Source organism: Grampus griseus (genome assembly GCF_964374135.1).
Source record: "Grampus griseus genome assembly, chromosome: 17".
NCBI classification, from domain to species: Eukaryota; Metazoa; Chordata; class Mammalia; order Artiodactyla; family Delphinidae; genus Grampus; species Grampus griseus.
The window spans coordinates 34313787-34333942 of NC_139011.1; the positions used below are offsets into that span (position 1 = coordinate 34313787).

The 20156-nt window shown below is 38.4% G+C and overlaps 1 protein-coding gene and 1 pseudogene across 4 annotated transcripts in view; both read left to right on the top strand.

Moving 5' to 3' along the window:
* The window catches only part of UBR5 (ubiquitin protein ligase E3 component n-recognin 5), a 143633-nt gene that overhangs the window by 90997 nt on the left and 32480 nt on the right, over window positions 1–20156 (top strand). For all 3 annotated transcript variants that reach the window (XM_082674635.1, XM_082674636.1, XM_082674637.1), the window contains exons 26-34: window positions 2266–2363; window positions 3171–3319; window positions 3814–3905; window positions 12485–12631; window positions 12729–12847; window positions 12935–13061; window positions 13148–13277; window positions 14606–14766; window positions 14887–15126. In XM_082674635.1, coding sequence (XP_082530761.1) covers window positions 2266–2363; window positions 3171–3319; window positions 3814–3905; window positions 12485–12631; window positions 12729–12847; window positions 12935–13061; window positions 13148–13277; window positions 14606–14766; window positions 14887–15126 — 1263 coding nt within the window. The remainder of the gene's footprint in view (window positions 1–2265; window positions 2364–3170; window positions 3320–3813; window positions 3906–12484; window positions 12632–12728; window positions 12848–12934; window positions 13062–13147; window positions 13278–14605; window positions 14767–14886; window positions 15127–20156) is intronic.
* On the top strand, window positions 17238–17846 carry LOC309835679 (peptidyl-prolyl cis-trans isomerase D-like; annotated as a pseudogene). Its single transcript has one exon. The product of its transcript is annotated as a peptidyl-prolyl cis-trans isomerase D-like (transcript).

Here is a 20156-nt window from a genome sequence, read left to right on the forward strand (position 1 = left end):
TTGGGTGGAATCTTTAGGGTTTTCTATATGTAGTATATGTCATCTACAAACAGTGATAATTTTACTTCCATCTTTCCAATTTGGATGCCTTTTTGTTCTTTTTCTTATCTAATTGCTGTGGCTAGGCCTTAAAATACTTTGTTGAATGAAAGTGGTGAGAGTGGGCATCCTTTTCTTGTTCCTGATCTTAGAGGAAATGCTTTCAACTTTTCACCTTTTATTATGTTAACTGTGGGCCTGCCAATATGTGGCACTTATTATGTTGAGGTATGTTCCCTCTGTACCCACTTTCTGGAGAGTTTCTATCATAAGTGGATGTTGAATTCTGTCAGAATCCTTCTCTGCTTCTACTGTGGTGATGATACAATTTTATTTTTCAGTTTGTTAATGTGTATCATGTTGATTGATTTGTGGATATTGAACCGTACTTGCATCCTGAGATAAATCCCCTGCTTCATCATTGTATATCATCCTTTCCATTATTGCTGAATTTGGTTTGCTGATATTTTGTTGAGGATTTTTGCATCTCTGTTCATCAGTGATATTGGCCTGTGATTGATTAATTAATTAAAATGTTTTGTGATGTCTTGGGTTTTGGTATCAAGGCGATGCTGGCCTTGTAGGATGAGTGTGGAAGCATTTCTTCCTCTTAATTTTTTGGGGAATGGTTTGAGAAGGATAGGTGTTAACCGCTTAAATGTTTGGTAGAATTCATCTCTGAAGCTGTCTGGTCATGGACCTTTGTTTGTTGGGAGCTTTTAAATTACCGATTCAATTTTATTACTGGTAATCATTCTGCTCATATTTTCTATTTCTTTCTGATTCAGTCTTGGGAGATTGTATGTTTCTAGGAGTTTATCCATTTCTTCTAAGTTGTCCATTTTATTGGTGTGTAATCGTTCATAGTAAATCTCTTATGATCCTTTGTATTTGTTTGATCTTGGTTGTAACTTCTCTTTCAATTCTGATTTTATTTATTTGAGCTTTTTTCTTGGTTGAATCTGGCTAAAGGGATACATAAGTGTGTTTTGGAGTAAACAGAAGGGAGAAGTATGTTTATTCTACAGTAAGCAGCTTCATGAAAATGAAGTTTGAGTAGAACCATGAGAAATAGGGAGAAGAGGGAACAACAACATGGAGAAGTATGAATATTATGAGGAACAGTAATTCATCCAATTCAGAGTGGAGGATTAGAAAGAAGAGAACAACAGCCAGTGGATCTGAAAAAAATACGTTAAAATCACTACTTTGGTCTCTGTTCTTCGGGCTTGAATCCTCTCAATAATGGCCTTTGTTAGATTGTAATAGTATCAAAGTGGGATTATAAGAATAGTAATGAGATGGTGGTATAAAAGAGATGAAAATAGGCAAGAGTAGAAACCAGAGTCAAGGCTATGTTTATATGTCTGTCATAGCCTTTAATATGTGTGTTGTAATAAACTGAACTATTGAGTTGTTGAAAATGGAAAAGAAAGATGAGATGCAGAAGTTTAAAAATTGCTTTAGAAGGAATACTTTGTGAAGAACCAAAATTTTTGTCTGAAGTTACTTGGGACAGTGATACTGTTGGGTGACATAGATAAGTCAGGTAGAGAGCAGGTTTGCGGAGAAAGATGATTTGAGTTTTAGACACATTGAATGTAAGATACCACTGGGAAATCCCAAGTAGGCTTATCAAGTAAACAAGTGTAGGTGTTGGAACCGTATTATTGTGAGAGAAGTGGTGGTTGCTATGGCAGAAGAGAGAGAGAGGCACAAACGGCTGAGGACTGACTTCTGGGAAATGTGAGGGGTCTAGGAGGAAATAGAAATTCAGTGAAGAATGTTTAAATACATTTTAAAGAGGAAACTCGTAATAATAATAGCTAACACTTAACTGAATACTTGTTTTTTGCTAGGCACTGTGCTGAAACCTTTTAAGTAATAATTCATATAATCCTCCTCACAATAGCTTGAGATAGAGCCTGTTACTATGCTCACGTCTAGAAAGTGTTAGTTTACTCCAGAGCCCTTGCTGGTCTATTCTTTAGTGTCACTAAAGCCAAGAAAGTAGACCATGGTTTAGAGAGACAGAGGTTCCACAAAGTGGCTTTAAGTGAGGTAATATGAGGCCAGAAAATACCACTGATGGTTTTCTTTGAATGGTGAGACATTATTTACTAAGACAAAACTATTTTTTTGTTTGATCATGAACATATGTTAACTTTCATAATCAGGAAGGACAGTAATTGATAATATTTTTATATACAATTTTTCTCATTTTAGGGATGCAAGAGGTATGACCCCATTTATGTCAGCTGTAAGTGGCCGAGCTTATCCTGCTGCAATTACCATTTTAGAAACAGCCCAGAAAATTGCAAAAGGTAATTTATTTCAAGTTCTAAAAGGGTTGCTTATTTTTTAATTTGAATAGATTCTCTTCTATAATTATTCAAACCTAATTTCTGTATATGGAAATGATACTGATTAGAAACTGTCAAGATAATTCTTTTGCTTATGTGTATGAAATTCATATGCTTATACTTTTTTCAAGCATATTGTACCTTCTAACTTTCCATCAAAAAGCAGCTGGTATAAATTTCCTTCAATTAAAAAAAAATTCCGTAATGGATTGTGTAATGATTAATCTTTTGAAAGAAAAGATGGATTACTCTTAGAACCTGTCCACGTGTTAATTCGTGTTAGTGATAAAATTTTATGGAAAGAACAGGCCAGAAGTCTTACTGTTCTTTCTGACTTGGATTTACTGCCTAACAGAAAGCATTAAGGAATATCAGTTCCTGCCAGCCAGCCTTTAAAAGATTTAGTAGTTATCTTTTAAAAAATACTGGCTATGAATAAATTATGTGATTGTCTATAATTTGTTAAGTAGAGCTAGAACTTGAATCTTAACTGCATGAGGTAGAGCTAATGACTCAGAAGGCTGATGTTTGATGTATTTGTATTGTCCTCATATGTGGTTATGATATAATTATGCTTTGCTTTACTTTGCACCAGAATTGACTAGATTTCCTTGCATTGTTGACTTTGTATGTCAATTTATTTTATTAATATATAGTAGTTTCTTATTTATACTATGTAAATGTTAGAGCTTTTCCATTTGAGGAAAGGAGTAGATGGCTGTAAGTCTTTTCTTGATGTATGAACTATTATGTTTTTAATCTTTTTAGCTGAAGTGTCCTCAAGTGAAAAAGAGGAAGATGTATTTATGGGCATGGTTTGCCCATCAGGTACCAACCCTGATGACTCTCCTTTATATGTCTTATGTTGTAACGATACCTGCAGTTTTACATGGACTGGAGCAGAGCACATTAACCAGGTAAGTTATTTTATATTTCCCTATATTTATGCTATCTAGGTTTTCTTTTCTTCCCTTTGACCATCACTAGAGTTATAGTTCTTAGCTTTGGAATTGCAAGTCTGGTATTTCCTTTTACTCCTGAGTTATAAAATTCTCCAGAGAAAATTAATTTGTATTTAATTCCTAAATAAATGAGGCAAAGGAGTTGACTGTTAACACCAGTTACAGGCTGTCATAAAAATTAGAAATCTTCGCTGGGTAGTATAATCTGATTCACAGCTCTTGATTTAGATTTTATAACTGTTATGCCTTTTTTTGGATGATACAGATTATTTTTGCCCTTCTGGTAATATTTGATTCCCATTTGTGTACCCATCTGTGACTGTTTCCCAGAGCACATTAATTTTGCTCTGCTGTTGTTGTGATTGAATTGTTTTAGAAAATACCAGAAATAATTATTGTGATGAGACATACATATCATTTTTCTAAAAAGTATATCCTTTTCATTTTAGGATATTTTTGAGTGTCGTACCTGTGGCTTGCTGGAGTCCCTCTGTTGTTGTACAGAATGTGCAAGGGTTTGTCATAAAGGTCATGATTGCAAGTGAGTGTGACTTTAGTTTTCTTTAATATTGTAAACTACTTAGATTCATATTCCCATATTAAAATAATCTGTACTGAGTCATGCTTTGTTTCATTATTCAGAAAGCATGAGGTTCTGTCAGGTTGCCCACGTTAAGCCACTGTGTGTATTAAAACGTAGTTTTTGATTTAAAGAGTACTTTGCAATGTTTGTTTGCTAGTTCTACTCTTTACATAAAACCAGCCTAATGTGCAAGAAATATGTGATCGTACATTGTGACTAGAATCAGTCTTTTAAGAAACATATATACAGAATGTTTCTGTCTGTGTTCTCCAGCCAAAGTCTCAGGCCCCCCTGTAGTAGGGTGTATTAGCAGGAAACCTCTGAAGGCATTAAGGGAATCATGATTTGGCATGTGCCTTGTTTTTTTTTTGGTTTTTTTTTTTGCGGTACGCGGGCCTCTCCCGTTGCGGAGCACAGGCTCCGGACGCGCAGGCTCAGCAGCCATGGCTCACGGGCTTAGCCGCTCCGCGGCATGTAGGATCTTCCCGGACCGGGGCACGAACCCGTGTCCCCTGCATTGGCAGGCGGACTCTCAACCACTGTGCCACCAGGGAAGCCCGTGCCTTGTTTACTTCTTAAACTAAATGTAATAACCTTCATCCAGCAATAGAGTTGCTATGGTTAGTTTCTTAGTTTTCACAGACCTAAGAAGCAATAAAATTATCCCAGCACTAACATTTGCAGTGCCTCAGAGTCCCAGTAGGGACATCAGCTATAGCTGTGCCACAGGTGTGGATGTAAAAATAGTTTAAATAGAGAATTGCTTTGTAAAAATCATCTATTGTGCTTTATTTATTTTCTTTTTAACATCTTTATTGGAGTATAATTGCTTTACAATGGTGTGTTAGTTTCTGCTTTATAACGAAGTGAATCACCTATACATATACATATATCCCCATATCTCCTCCCTCTTGAGTCTCCCTCCCACCCTCCCTATCCCACCCCTCTAGGTGGTCACAGAGCACTGAGCTGATCTCACTGTGCTATGCAGCTGATTCCCACTAGGTATCTACTTTACATTTGGTAGTGTATATGTGTCCGTGCCACTCTCTCACTTCGTCCCAGCTTACTCTTCCCCCTCCCTGTGTCCTCAAGTCCGTTCTGTACGTCTGGGTCTTTATTCCTGTCCTGCCCCTGGGTTCTTCAGAACCTTTATTTTTTCTTTAGATTCCATATATATGTGTTAGCATACGGTATTTGTTTTTCTCTTTCTGCCTTACTTCACTCTGTATGACAGACTCTAGGTCCATCCACCTCACTACAAATAACTCAACTTCGTTTCTTTTTCTGGCTGAGTAGTATTCCATTGTATATATGTGCCACATCTTCTTTATCCATTCATCTGTTGATGGACACTTAGGTTGCTTCCATGTCTTGGCTATTGTAAATAGAGCAGCAGTGAACATTGTGGTACATGACTCGTTTTGAATTATGGTTTTCTCAGGGAATATGCCCAGTAGTGGGATTGCTGGGTCATATGGTAGTTCTATTTTTAGTTTTTTAAGGAAACTCCATACTGTTCTCCATAGTGGCTGAATCAGTTTACATTTCCACTAGCAGTGCAAGAGGGTTCCCTTTTCTCCACACCCTCTCCAGCATTTATTGTTTGAAGATTTTATGATGATGGCCATTCTGACTGGTGTGAGGTGATACCTCATTGTAGTTTTGATTTGCATTTCTCTGATGATTAGTGATGTTGAGCAACCTTTCACGTGTTTGTTGGCAATCTGTATATCTTCTTTGGAGAAATGTCTATTTAGGTCTTCTGCCCGTTTTTGGATTGGGTTGTTTGTTTTTTTGATATTGAGCTGCATGAGCTGCTTGTAAATTTTGGAGATTAATCCTTTATCAGTTGCTTCATTTGCAAATATTTTCTCGCATTCTGACGATTGTCTTTTCGTCTTGTTTATGGTTTCCTTTGCTGTGCAAAAGCTTTGAAGTTTCATTAGGTCCCATTTGTTTATTTTTATTTCCATTTCTCCAGGAGGTGGGTCAGAAAGGATCTTGCTGTGATTTATGTCATAGAGTGTTCTGCCTATGTTTTCCTCTAAGAGTTTGATAGTTTCTGGCCTTACATTTAGGTCTTTAATCCATTTTGAGTTTATTTTTGTGTATGGTGTTAGGGAGTGTTATAATTTCATTCTTTTACATTTAGCTATCCAGTTTTCCCAGCACCACCTATTGAAGAGGCTGTCTTTTCTCCATTGTATAGTCTTGTCTCCTTTATCAAAAATAAGGTGACCATATGTGCATGGGTTTATCTCTGGGCTTTCTATCCTGTTCCATTGATCTATATTTCTGTTTTTGTGCCGGTACCATACTCTCTCGATTACTGTAGCTTTGTAGTATAGTCTGAAGTCTGGGAGCCTGATTCCTCCAGCTCCATTTTTCTTTCTCAAGATTGCATTGGCTATATATGGGGTCTTTTGTGTTTCCATACAGATTGTGAAATTTTCCTTCTAGTTCTGTGAAAAATGCCATTGGTAGTTTGATAGGGATTGCATTGAATCTGCAGATTGCTTTGGGTAGTATAGCCATTTTCACAGTGTTGATTCTTCCAATCCAAGAACATGGTATATCTCTCCATCTGTTTGTATTACCTTTAATTTCTTTCATCAGTGTCTTAGTAGTTTTCTGCATACAGGTCTTTTGTCTCCTTAGGTAGCTTTATTCCTAGGTATTTTATTCTTTCTGTTGCAGTGGTAAATGGGAGTGTTTCCTTAATTTCTCTTTCAGATTTTTCATCATTAGTGTATAGGAATGCAAGAGATTTCTGTGAATTAATTTTGTATCCTGCTACTTTACCAGATACATTGATTAGCTCTAGTAGTTTTCTGGTAGCACCTTTAGGATTCTCTATGTATAGTATCATGTCATCTGCAGTGAGAGTTTTACTTTTTCTTTTCCGATTTGGATTCCTTTATTTCTTTTTCTTTGATTGCTGTGGCTAAAACTTCCAGAACTATGTTGAATAATAGTGGTGAGAGTGGACAACCTTGTCTTGTTCATGATCTTAGAGGATACTGTTTCAATTTTTCACCATTGAGAGCAATGTTGGCTGTAGGTTTGTCATATATGGCCTTTATTATGTTGAGGTAAGTTCCCTCTATGCCTACTTAGTGGGTGGGTTTTATCATAAATGAGTGTTGAATTTTGTCAAAAGCTTTTTCTGCATCTGTTGAGATTATCATATGGTTTTTATTCTTCAATTTTTAATATGTTTTGTCACATTGATTGGCTTGCATATAATGAAGAATCCTTGCATTTGTGGGATAAACCCCACTTGATCATGGTATATAATCCTTTTAGTGGATTCTGTTTGCTAGTATTTTGTTGAGGATTTTTGCATCTATGTTCATCAGTGATACTGGCCTGTAGTTTTCTTTCTTTGTGACATCTTTGTCTGGTTTTGGTATCAGGGTGATGGTGGCCTCGTAGAATGAGTTGGGGAGTATTCCTCCCTCTGCTGTATCTTGGAAGATTTTGAGAAGGATTGGTGTTAGCTCTTCTCTAAATGTTTGGTAGAATTCGCCTGTGAAGCCATCTGGTACTGGACTTTTGTTTGTTGGAAGATTTTAAATCACAGTCTCAATTTCAGTGCTTGTGATTGGTCTGTTTATATTTTCTATTTCTTCCTGGTTCAGTCTTGGAAGTTTATGCTTTTCTAAGAATATGTCCTTTTCTTCAAGGTTGTCCATTTTATTGGCATATAGTTGCTTGTAGTCATCTCTCATGATCCTTTGTATTGCTGCAGTGTCAGTTTTTACTTCTCATTTTTCTTTTCTAATTCTATTGATTTGAGTCTTCTCCCGTTTTTTTGTGATGAGTCTGGCTAACGGTTTATCAATTTTATCTTCTCTAAGGACCAGCTTTTAGTTTTATTGATCTTTGCTATTGTTTCCTTGATTTCTTTTTCATTTATTTCTGATCTGATCTTTATGATTTCTTTCCTTCTGCTAAATTTGGGGGTTTTTTTTTGTTGTTGTTCTTTCTCTAATTGCTTTAGGTGTAAGGTTAGGTTGTTTATTTGAGATGTTTCTTGAGGTAGGATTGTATTGCTATAAACGTCCCTCTCAGAACTGCTTTTGCTGCATCCCATAGGTTTTGGGTCATTGTGTTTTCATTGTCAGTTTTTTCTAGGTATTTTTTGATTTCCTCTTTGATTTCTTCAGTGATCTCTTGGTTAGTAGTGTATTGTTTAGCCTCCATGTGTTTTTATTTTTTACAGATTTTTTTCCTGTAATTGATACCTAGTCTCATAGCGTTGTGGTTGGAAAAGATACTTGGTATGATTTCAATTTTCATAAATTTACCAAGGCATGATTTGTTACCCAAGATATGATCTGTCCTGGAGAATGTTCCATGAGCACTTGAGAAGAAAGTGTATTCTGTTGTTTTTGGATGGAATGTCCTATAAGTATCAATTAAGTCCATCTTGTTTAATGTGCCATTTAAAGCTTGTGTTTCCTTATTTATTTTCATTTTGGATGATCTGTCCATTGGTGAAAGTGGGGTGTTAAAGTCCCCTACTAGGATTGTGTTACTGTCGATTTCCCCTTTTATGGCTGTTAGCATTTGCCTTATGTATTGAGGTGCTCCTATGTTGGGTGCATAAATATTTACAATTGTTATATCTTCTTCTTGGATTGAGCCCTTGATCATCATGTAGTGTCCTTGTCTCTTATAATAGTCTGTATTTTTTCAATTTTATTTTATTTTATTTTTTATTTTTTTAAATAAAAGCCTCTTTCTTTCTTTATTTTTTGCTGTGTTGGGTCTTCGTTTCTGTGCAAGGGCTTTCCCTAGTTGTGGCGAGCGGGGGCCACTCTTCATCGCGGTGCGCGGGCCTCTCACTGTCGAGGCCTCTCTTGTTGCGGAGCACAAGCTCCAGACGTGCAGGCTCAGTAGTTGTGGCTCAGGGGGCTAGTTGCTCCGTGGCATGTGGGATCTTCCCAGACCAGGGCTCGAACCCATGTCGCCTGGATTGGCAGACAGATTCTCAACCACTGCGCCACCAGGGAAGCCCAATAGTTTGTATTTTAAAGTCAGTTTTGTCTGATATGAGAATTGCTACTCCAGTTTTCTTTTGATTTCCATTTGCATGGAATATCTTTTTCCATCCCCTCACTTTCAGTCTGTATGTGTCACTAGGTCTGAAGTGGGTCTCTCATAGACATATACGGGTCTTGTTTTTGTATCCATTCATGCAGTCTATGTCTTTTCATTGGAGCATTTAATCCATTTACATTTAAGGTAGTTATCAATATATCTGTTTCTATTACCATTTTCTTAATTGTTTTGGGTTTGTTATTGTAGGTCTTTTCCTTCTCTTGTGTTTCCTTCCTAGAGAAGTTCCTTTAGCATTTGTTGTAAAGCTGGTTTGGTGGTGCTGACTTCTCTTAGCTTTTGCTTGTCTGTAAAGGTTTTAAATTTCTCCATCAAATCTGAATGAGATCCTTGCTGGGTAGAGTAATCTTGGTTGTAGGTTTTTCCCTTTCATCACTTAAACTATGTCCTGCCACTCCCTTCTGGCTTGCAGAGTTTCTGCTGAAAGATCAGCTGTTAACCTTATGGGATTTACCTTGTATGTTATTTGTTGCTTTTCCCTTGCTGCTTTTAACATTTTTTCCTTGTATTTAATTTTTGATGGCTTGATTAATATTTGTCTTGGCGTGTTTCTCCTTGGATTTTTCATGTATGGGACTCTGCGCTTCCTGGACTTGATTGACTATTTCCTTTCCCATATTAGGGAGGTTTTTAACTGTAATCTCTTCAAATACTTTCTCAGTCCCTTTCTTTTCTTTTCTTCTTCTGGGACCCCTATAATTCGAATGTTGGTGTGTTTAATGTCCCAGGGGTCTCTGAGACTGTCCTCAAATCTTTTCATTCTTTTTTCTTTATTCTGCTCTGCAGTAGTTATTTCCACTATTTTATCTTCCAGGTCACTTATCTGTTCTTCTACCTCAGTTATTCTGCTATTGATTACTTCTAGAGAATTTTTAATTTCATATTTTGTGTTGTTCATCATTGTTTGTTTGCTCTTAAGGTCTTCTAGGTTCTTGTTAAATGTTTCTTGTATTTTCTCCATTCTATTTCCAAGATTTCAGATCATCTTTACTCTCATTATTTTGAATTCTTTTTCAGGTAGACTGCCTGTTTCCTCTTCATTTGTTTGGTCTGGTGGGTTTTTACCTTGCTCCTTCATCTGCTGTGTGTTTCTCTGTCTTCTCATTTTGCTTAACTTAATGTGTTTGGGGTCTCCTTTTCACAGGCTGCAGTTTCGTAGTTCCCATTGTTTTTGTTGTCGGCCCCCAGTGGCTAAGGTTGGTTCCGTGGGTTGTGTAGGCTTCCTGGTCAAGGACACTGGTGCCTGTGTTCTGGAAGATGAGGCTGCATGTTATCTTTCTGGTGGGCAGGACCACGTCTGGTGGTGTGTTTTAGGGTGTCTGTGACCTTATTATGATTTTAGGCAGCGTCTCTGCTAATGGGTGGGGTTGTGTTCCTGTCTTGCTAGTTGTTTGGCATAGGGTGTCAAGCACTGTGGCTTGCTGGTCGTTGGGTGGAGCTGGGTCTCAGTGTTGAGATGGCGTTCTGTGGGAGAGCTTTTGCTGTTTGATATTACGTGGAACTGGGAGGTCTCTGGTGGAACTCGGCTCTCCCACCTCAGAGGCACAGGCCTGATACTCGGCTGGAGCACAAAGACCCTATCAGCCCCATGGCTCAGAAGAAAAGGGAGAAAAAAAAAAGAAAAAAATAAAGTTATTAATTTAAAAAATTATTAAAAAGAAAAAAATTTAAAAGTAATTGAAAGAAAGAAGAGAGCAACCAAACCAAAAACCAAATCCACCAACGATAACAAGTGCTAAAAACTATACCAAAAAAAACCCAAAAACGGACAGAACCCTAGGACAAATGGTAAAAGCAAAGCTATACAGACAAAATCAAACAAAGGTGCATACACATATACACTCACAAAAAGAGAAAAAGGGAAAAAAATATATATATCGTTGCTTCCAAAGTCCACCGCCTCAATTTGGGATGATTCGTTTTCTATTCAGGTATTCCAGAAATGCAGGGTGCATCAAGTTGACTGTGGAGATTTAATCTGCTGCTCCTGAGGCTGCTGGGAGAGATTTCCCTTTCTCTACTTTTTTTCGTGCAGCTCCTGGGGTTCAGCTTTGGATTTGGCTCTGCCTCTGCCTGTAGGTCGCCTGAGGGCATCTGTTCCCCACCCAGATAGGACGGGGTAAAAGGAGCAGCTGATTAGGGGGCTCTGGCTCACTCAGTCTGGGGGGAGGGAAGGGTACGGAATGCTGGGCGAGCCTGTGGCGGCAGAGGCCAGGGTGACGTTGTAACAGCCTGAGGTGTGCCGTGTGTTCTCCCAGGGAAGTTGTCCCTGGATCACGGGACCCTGGCAGTGGCGAGTTGCACAGGTTCCCGGGAGGGGAGGTGTGGATAGTGACCTGTGCTCGCACACAGGCTCCTTGGTGGCGGCAGCAGCAGCCTTAGCGTCCCATGCCCTTCTCTGGGGTCTGCGGTGATAGCCGCGGTTCGTGCCCTTCTCTGAAGCTTGTTTAGGCGGTGCTCTGAATCCCCTCTCCTCTCGCACCACGAAACAATGGTCTCTTGCCTCTTAGGCAGTTCCAGCCTTTTTCCCGGACTCCCTCCCGGCTAGCTGTGTCGCACTAGCCCCCTTCAGGCTGTGGTCACGCTGCCAACCCCAGTCCTCTCCCTGGGATCTGACCTCTGAAGCCTGAACCTCAGCTCCCAGCCCCCGCCCGCCCCGGCGGCTTAGCACACAAGCCTCTCAGGCTGGTGAGTGCTGGTCGGCACCAATCCTCTGTGAGGGAATCCCCTTTGCCCTCCACACCCCTGTTGATGCGCTCTCCTCCATGGCTCTGAAGCTTTCCCCCTCCGCCACCCCCTACCCCCGTCTCTGCCCATTAATTCCTAGTGTGTGGAAACCTTTCCTCCTTCACAGCTCCCTCCCACTGGTGCCGGTCCCGTCCCTATCCTTTTGTCTCTGTTTTTCCTTTTCTCTTTTGCCCTACCCAGGTACGTGGGGGGTTTCTTGCCTTTTGGGAGGTCTGAGGTCTTCTGCCAGCGTTCAGTAGGTGTTCTGTAGGCTTTGTTCCACATGTAGATGTATTTCTGACATATTTGTGGGGAGGAAGGTGATCTCCACGTCATACTCCTCCGCCATCTTGAATTTTGGCTAATAAGTTTGTCTTCCTTGTTTTAAATATCTGAAAGTGAGAATCACCTTACTTACTGAATGCTTACTAGGTGTACTCACTGTGCTAGATGCTACAGTGGTGTTTGACAAGACAGTTAAGATACCTCTTCTCATATGTTGCTTTACAGACTTTACACCACTAAAGTAATCCTATTTGTTGCGTGAACAGTTACACTTTGCATTTAAAAGTTAACAAGGGTTCTGTTGAGTTTTAATGAGTTACGCCTCTGTAATTTCAATATAGACCTTTGTATTTTAAAAAAAATTTCTGTTTTTGTACTTGTGTATGAATTCTTTCTAGACTCAAACGGACATCACCAACAGCCTATTGTGATTGCTGGGAGAAGTGTAAATGTAAAACTCTGATTGCTGGACAGAAATCTGCTCGGCTCGATCTACTTTATCGCCTGCTCACTGCTACTAATTTGGTCACTCTGCCAAATAGCAGGCAAGTAGTGGGATTTTTAGGACATAAATTGAGTTGTAAAAGCACAGCATAGGTAAGTAGCCTCTCCTCCTCCGCATAACAATGTGCTGTTTTGCAGGGGAGAGCACCTCTTACTCTTTTTAGTGCAGACAGTTGCGAGGCAGACAGTAGAGCACTGCCAATACAGACCTCCTCGAATCAGGGAGGATCGTAACCGAAAAACAGCCAATCCTGAAGGTGAGTTAATTTGACAGTTATGACATATAGGAAAAGCGGTATATTTATTTCTGCCTTACCCACTATTTCTTTTCTTTTTCTTTTTAGATTCAGATATGCCTGATCATGATTTAGAACCCCCCAGATTTGCCCAGCTTGCCTTGGAGCGTGTTCTACAGGACTGGAATGCTTTGAAATCTATGATTATGTTTGGGTCACAGGAGAATAAAGACCCGTATGTATTCATTAACATTTTTTTAGAGTTATTTATTTCTCATGTTAGTGTAGGCGATTACAGTGCATTCTTTCTTTCCCCTCAAGTCTCAGTGCCAGCAGCAGGATAGGCCATCTTTTGCCAGAAGAGCAAGTATACCTCAATCAGCAAAGTGGCACAATTCGGTTGGACTGTTTCACTCACTGCCTTATAGTCAAGTGTACAGCAGATATTTTGGTAAGTCCTTTGAATAATTATTTACAAGCACATGAAAAGGATGTTTTTTTACGTAGTTTCCCATAATTTTACTAATCAAGCTCCCAAGTACCAGTAAGCTCTAATTAAATAGTGCATTAAGGGGAATGGAATTTTGGGGGTGATTTAAATTTCTCATTTTAGATCAATCAATGAAAGCTCCTTCTTTCATTCTAAATAAAAATCCTAGAGTGTATTAAAAATACAACGGTATAGGGCTTCCCTGGTGGCGCAGTGGTTGAGAGTCCGCCTGCCGATGCAGGGGACACGGGTTCGTGCCCTGGTCCGGGAAGATCCCACATGCCGCGGAGCGGCTGGGCCCGTGAGCCATGGCCGCTGAACCTGCGCGCCTGGAGCCTGTGCTCCGCAACGGGAGAGGCCACAACAGTGAGAGGCCCTAGTACCGCAAAAAAAAAAAAAAAAACCAGTATAAAAATGTATGAAGCAGTGTTCAAGATTAATAGTAACTCAGTGTGAATTTTTTTTAAATATCTTTTTGCTGTGAAATTAGAAAAGAATATAAACTATAAAACCCAGTGCTGATGAGACTTGGACACTGATGAGGTGGCATTGCATTTGGTACTCCTTTGGAAAACAACTTGTCAGTGTCAAGAACCATAAAACTAACATTGCCCTCAGAAGTTTTCATAAAGAAATAATCTACAATATGGGAAAGAAAAAGATTGTGTCACAGCATAATACAAAATTGAAAAACAAATACTTTTATGGATCCGATAATAGAGGACTATTGACTCAAGTCAACCACTTACTGAAATGTAATGCAGTGATTTAAAAATAAAGGTTATTTTAAGTAACATTTAAAAAACAACAGGGAAAACAATGTGGAATTGGGTGTTCTCTGTAATTAATAACTTTATGATACACCATGTGTAGAAATGCGACTAGAAAGTAATAATGGTTAAGTGAGAGGGATGGGATTATGAATATATTAATATAAATATTTGAGTCTACTCTGATGTTTTGGTAAGTACCCTGTACTGAGTGAAATATATTCTTTCTCTGATTTGATATATTAGGTTTTGTTCTGCTAAATAGTAATTGATATTCATAGGAGTTTGAGACTAAAAAACAAGAAATCAGACATTTGAGAACCACTGTAGGTCAAGCGTAGTGGTGGGTATGTGGCATAAATTAATCACTGACATTGTAATTGTTTTGGTTAAATATATTTTGATGTTTTTATTATGAAATGTTAATAGCGAAAAAGTGTTAGAACTTTTTCCTTTATGAATGTCTAAACATCTTAGGAGATGTCTCAACATTAATAGAGTGGATTACTATTTTTAAAGCTTTTAGATACTCTACTAGGTACACTAGTGAAAGAACTCCAAAACAAATACACACCGGGACGTAGAGAAGAAGCTATTGCTGTAACAATGAGGTTTTTGCGATCAGTTGCAAGAGTTTTCGTCATCCTTAGTGTGGAAATGGCTTCATCTAAAAAGAAAAAGTAAGACATAATTTTTTATTTTGGCTTCTATATAATTTTGCTCACATTTTTTTGTGATAGTGATAAAATTTTGTATATGAAAGGATTCAGAAGATTCCTGTATTTCCCTTTTTGCTCTAGCAACTTTATTCCACAACCAATTGGAAAATGTAAGCGTGTATTCCAAGCACTGTTACCTTATGCAGTAGAAGAATTGTGCAATGTAGCAGAGTCACTGATTGTTCCTGTCAGAATGGGTATTGCTCGTCCAACTGCACCTTTTACACTGGCAAGTACCAGCATAGATGCCATGCAAGGCAGCGAGGAATTATTTTCAGTGGAACCACTGCCACCAAGACCATCATCTGATCAGTCTAGCAGGTAAATTTCTGTCTGGTAACAGATTCTGATTAATTCTTTCTCTGGAAATGTCACAAATGTTACTAAAACTTTTGCATAAGCACTCAGGTCCTGTACAGGATCATTTGTGTAACCAATGGTAAAGATTTTACTTAGTTTGGAACATGTGAAAAGCACTTTAAAAACTACATGTGTCTACACATCTAAAGTAATAGATCTGTAGTTGTGGGGTTTTTGTTTGTTTGGAAAAGCACTATTTTTATTATGCCAGTAAAGTAATCTGGTAAGAAAGTTTACTTTAGACTTCTGTACTTCATTACTTTCTGGCTTTTCTTACCTTTAAATATAGCCTGCTATAAGGCCAAGTTGAAGAATGAAGAGCCTTGTTAACTTTCTCTGTGTCCAAAGCCTTGGGTTAGGGGGCAGCTTGTTATTATATAATGTAAATAAACAACCAGAATGGTGGCATTTAAAAATATTCTCTACAACCATATTATATAGGATAAGGCTAAAACAATTCAATAAAAATGTTTCTAGTTATAAGATTACTTATTCTTAAATCTCATTTTTCCGTTTGTTTGATAGTTTCCCTAACTAGGCTCTAAGTTTGCTGAGTCAGAATGTTTAGAAACTAAAATGTTCTGGTGTCTTTTATCACAGTGCTTCTCAAATTTTAATATGCATGCAAATCACTTGGGTATCTTATTAAAATGCAGAGGCTGATTCTGGAGGTCTGTGTGGGGCCTGAGATTCTGTATTTCTTAGGAACTTTCAGGTAGGACAGTGCCAATACTTCTGCTTTAGGGGCCACACTTCTGAGTTGCAAGGTTTTAGAGATCTTTTGCAAATATTTGTTTATTTTATTTGGTTTTCTCAAGTCTGATTTTGTTACTGTGTGCATGTGTTACTAGTGTTTTAATAAGGATCTTTTGGAGCTGAAGACCCTTATTCCTCTTTTCTGGAAAACAACTGTGTGTTAATAAAGCCCTTCTTTAGTATTTGGGCCATTTCCCAAGACTTGTTCTTTGGTTTTCATCTGTGTTGTTGTTGAGTGCTCTCTCTCATTATTCTCATTATTACTCCATATGCCAGTATGTATCCCAACTTTGCCTTTATTGTCTGGTCTCCTAGGACACCCTGGAATCTAAAGTCCAGGTTTGTCTATAAAAGTTCTCCAGTGGTAGCCTTGTCACTGATATACTTCCAGGATTTGCTGAAAACTGTAATAAATCGAGCTATATGTTTTCAGACTTGCCAAACCATATCTCATTATGCTAGCAGAACCTCTCTGTGTTCCGTGTGATGCTTCTGATCCTGATCCCCTGTGAGGAGCCCCCCAATTACTTATGTGGTATCACCTTGTGAATTCTTTGTACCCTTCCCTTGGTTTTGTTCTAGAACATAAAAATTTCTATCTGTTGAACAGATTTTGGGATCATCTCATCTATAAACAATGCCCATAGCCTGTTCCTACTGTTTTCAAGATTTTTTGTCAGCTTGCCCTGCTTCTTAGTCGTTTTATTAAAATACTGTGCACTCTTAAACTTTCCTCTTCATTCTTGGTTGGTTCTTTGGCCGATCTCTGATGTCTTCCCAGAAGGTCTCATGATAATCAAGAGATAATAGTGCTAATGTTTTCTATAACTGTTGATAGAAGTCCTTCATTGTAATAAAGTACAATCACTCCTCATAAGGGTGTATTTTGACCAGTGTTCCAAGAATGTATTTAAAAAGTACACACTTGACCAGTCTTTGGGATTTCCCATATCTTGGATGGTAGATGGTGTATATCAGCAGTCCCCAACCTTTCTGGCACCAGGCACCGGTTTCGCGGAAGACAGTTTTTCTATGGACCGGTAGTGGGGGTTGGGGGGGATGGTTCAGGCGGTAATTCGTGCAGTGGGGAGCCCCAGATGAAGCTTTGCTTACTCCCTGCCCCCCTCCTGCTGTTCGGGCCCGGTTCCTAAAAGGCCGCGTGGACCAGGAGTGGTGCTCGGCCTGGGGGTTGGGGACTGCTGGTGTATATCACTCCATTGAGTGTAAAGTCTTGAGTTGAATAGCTTTGCTTTTTATGTTGCTTCCCTCCACCTCTTTAAAACTCTTCTGTCTTTATTAATTAATCTGTTTCTACTCTACCTGCCAAATGGTGTGTTATTGCAGAATGCGGAGAACTGAAGGGAGGGAGTGATTGGGGAATATTTCCAAAGGATGGATCTGGTGACAGTCATCCAGACTTCCCCGAGGATGCAGACATAGATTTAAAAGATTTAGATAAAATTTTACTAATAATGGAAGACTTAAAAAACATTGGAAATACTTTTTTCAAATCCCAGAACTGGGAGATGGCCATTAAAAAATACACAAAAGTTTTAAGGTATGTGGAAGGCTCGAAGGCTGCTACTGAGAACACAGGTAGAGCAAAGCTGCAGCCTGTCGCTTGAGCTGTGTGCTGAATATCGGCGCTTGCAAACTGAAGATGTCCGATTGGCAGGGAGCAGTTGACAGTTGTTTGGAGGCCCTTGAAATAGATCCAGCAAATACCGAAACACTGTACCGTAGAGCCCAAGGATGGAAAGAACTAAAAGAAATATGATCAAGCATTGGCTGATCTTAAGAAAGCTCAGGAGATAGCACCAGAGGATAAAGCTCTCCAGGCAGAATTGCTGAAAGTCAAGCAAAAGATCAAGGCACAGGAAGATAAAGAGAAAGAGAAGGCAGCTTATGCAAAAATGTTTGCTTAATAAGGAATTCAGTTTTGCTTAAATATGCATTGATTGTATAAAGCAAATAAGACAATTTAAGGGTTTTGTCTATTATGTATGATCCCTAATGTGTTCTACCATTGTTTACAGTCTAGGAATATGGGTAGGGATTCACTCTTAATAGACCAGTGTTACAAAATACGGTGAAGTTGAGTTTGTTTTAAATGGCTCTCTGCATTACTCACAAAGGATAATGGTGTCCAGTGTATTTTAAACTCCTAGACACATCTTGTTTTAATAAATAGATGAAAACTTTAAAAAAAGAAAGAAAAAGAGAACCATGTCTCATAATAACAGCGGTTACTGAAATTTTAGTATGAACTTGAGGAACTTTCTTAAGCATCACATATGTATTTAATCTAAGTATTTAATCTAAAATCTGTTTTTAATTTTCCCAATAACTAATAGATACCCACTATCATCCTAATTTCAGAAGTGAGGAAACTGAGGCTCAGAGCAGTTAGATAATTTGTTCAACGTCACACAGCTATTAAAGTTTATAGATATTTGGAGGTAATTCTAGATAGATATTTTCCTTTTTCCTATATCCCTGTATATTAGATGGCAGAGTAGAGAGAGAAATTGCTGCTTTGTGCTTACTGATAGTGTTGATGCATTGGATTAACCAACACCGAAGCCCACCCTACTTCATAGCACAAATTGCAGTCCTAAACTCTCACAGGTGCCGTCTTGTAATCAGAAGTTCTCTGAAGAGACTTTTTCCTGTCCCCATCTAGCCATGGCTGATGTAGGTAAATCTCTTGAAACCTGTTGCTCTTTCTTGATTTATATTTGGCTTTATGTATGTGAGGGGGGGACAAAAGAGGGGATTTCTATGACATAACTTCTATTTTGCTTAGACCCCAGACCTTTACCTGTGAAATCTATGGCTCCTGAAACTCTAGCCTAAGAGACACCAGCCAGATACCTCTGGTGCAAATGGTGGCACCGTTATCACTAGGATAGTTGTGCTTTGTTTTTGTTTAAATATTTTATTTAGTATTTTTAGGTGTTCCGTAGCAAGAGGGATTTCTCTGCACAATCTGGCAAACTGCTGGAAATAGGAGTCCCCAAAACTTGAAAGTATTTTAACAACTTCTGTTAGACTGGATTTCAGGACTGTGGTGCTTCATTGTGGCAGGAAGTGGGGAAGAAATTAAATCATGGTGTGAAGAAAACTGAAGCTCATTTCTAAATGGGGAGTTATAGTATGTTCTGTGTATTGGCAGTAACCTACCTACTAAGTTCATAAATTCTTAAAGTAACTACTTTGAGAACACTATTGGTCTTGTGGATGTTTGTTCCAGGATGTTTTTTTAAAGAAGAAATACTCATTGACCGTGGCTTGACATAATGTTGACTTTTATTTTTTAATATTGAGAATGTTGAAATCCTAGTGCTTGGAAATATCCTTATCTATTTATATTTTCCCTTTTTCAAAAATATTAATATATTATATTAGTTTTGGGTATACAACACAGTGATTTGATATATTTATACTTTATAAAGTGATCACCGAATTAAGACCAGTTACCATGTGTTATCTCTAAAGATTTTCTTTTAGCCTCTTCAATCCACTGTCTCTGAATTACCAGTTACTTAAATTTCTACTATTAAACAGCAGATTTCTGTTTATTTGAAAGCAGAGTGTCTAAGTTGACTTTTCACGTGTAACTGGTTTGATTCTCATTTCTCAGAGCCGCTGAGGTGAGGAAAGAACACTATCAGTGTAAACACTTAAGGTCCTTTCATCTCTTTTAGACTGTGTTTCTTAATCTGTAAATAAAGTATAATAGTTAGGTCACAGGGGTATTAAACAACAATCTTCTGATCTCTGACCTGCATTTTAAACTGCATTCTCTGGTTCTCCTCTTTTATAACGGAGGCATCTGTCCATACTTGGCTGTTTCCAAGTCACATTTTTAAGAAAGTGAAACTTTTGCCACCAGTCATCTTTTGTTATGATTCTATTTTAAAATCATACTTTTGAACTTATTTTTTTCCCAATACTCATCAGCAAGTCAGTGGTTAATAAGCTGATGCAAAGTAGGTCATGTCAGTCAAGTCTTTTAAAAAGAGTAGGTTACTTGTAATAAGCACACTTTCGTTAGTGGATGAATGCTGCTATCAGAGCCTTTGGAAGTTGAAAGGTTTAGCAGTGGAAAAGGAAAAATTTTCCCCGTAGAAATACTTCAGTGGGAAGGACTCATAAAAGTATGTGCGTTAACACAGATTTGAAATGACTTACTAAAAAGTAAAAACAATTCTGAGATTTATAAGTTAAATCTC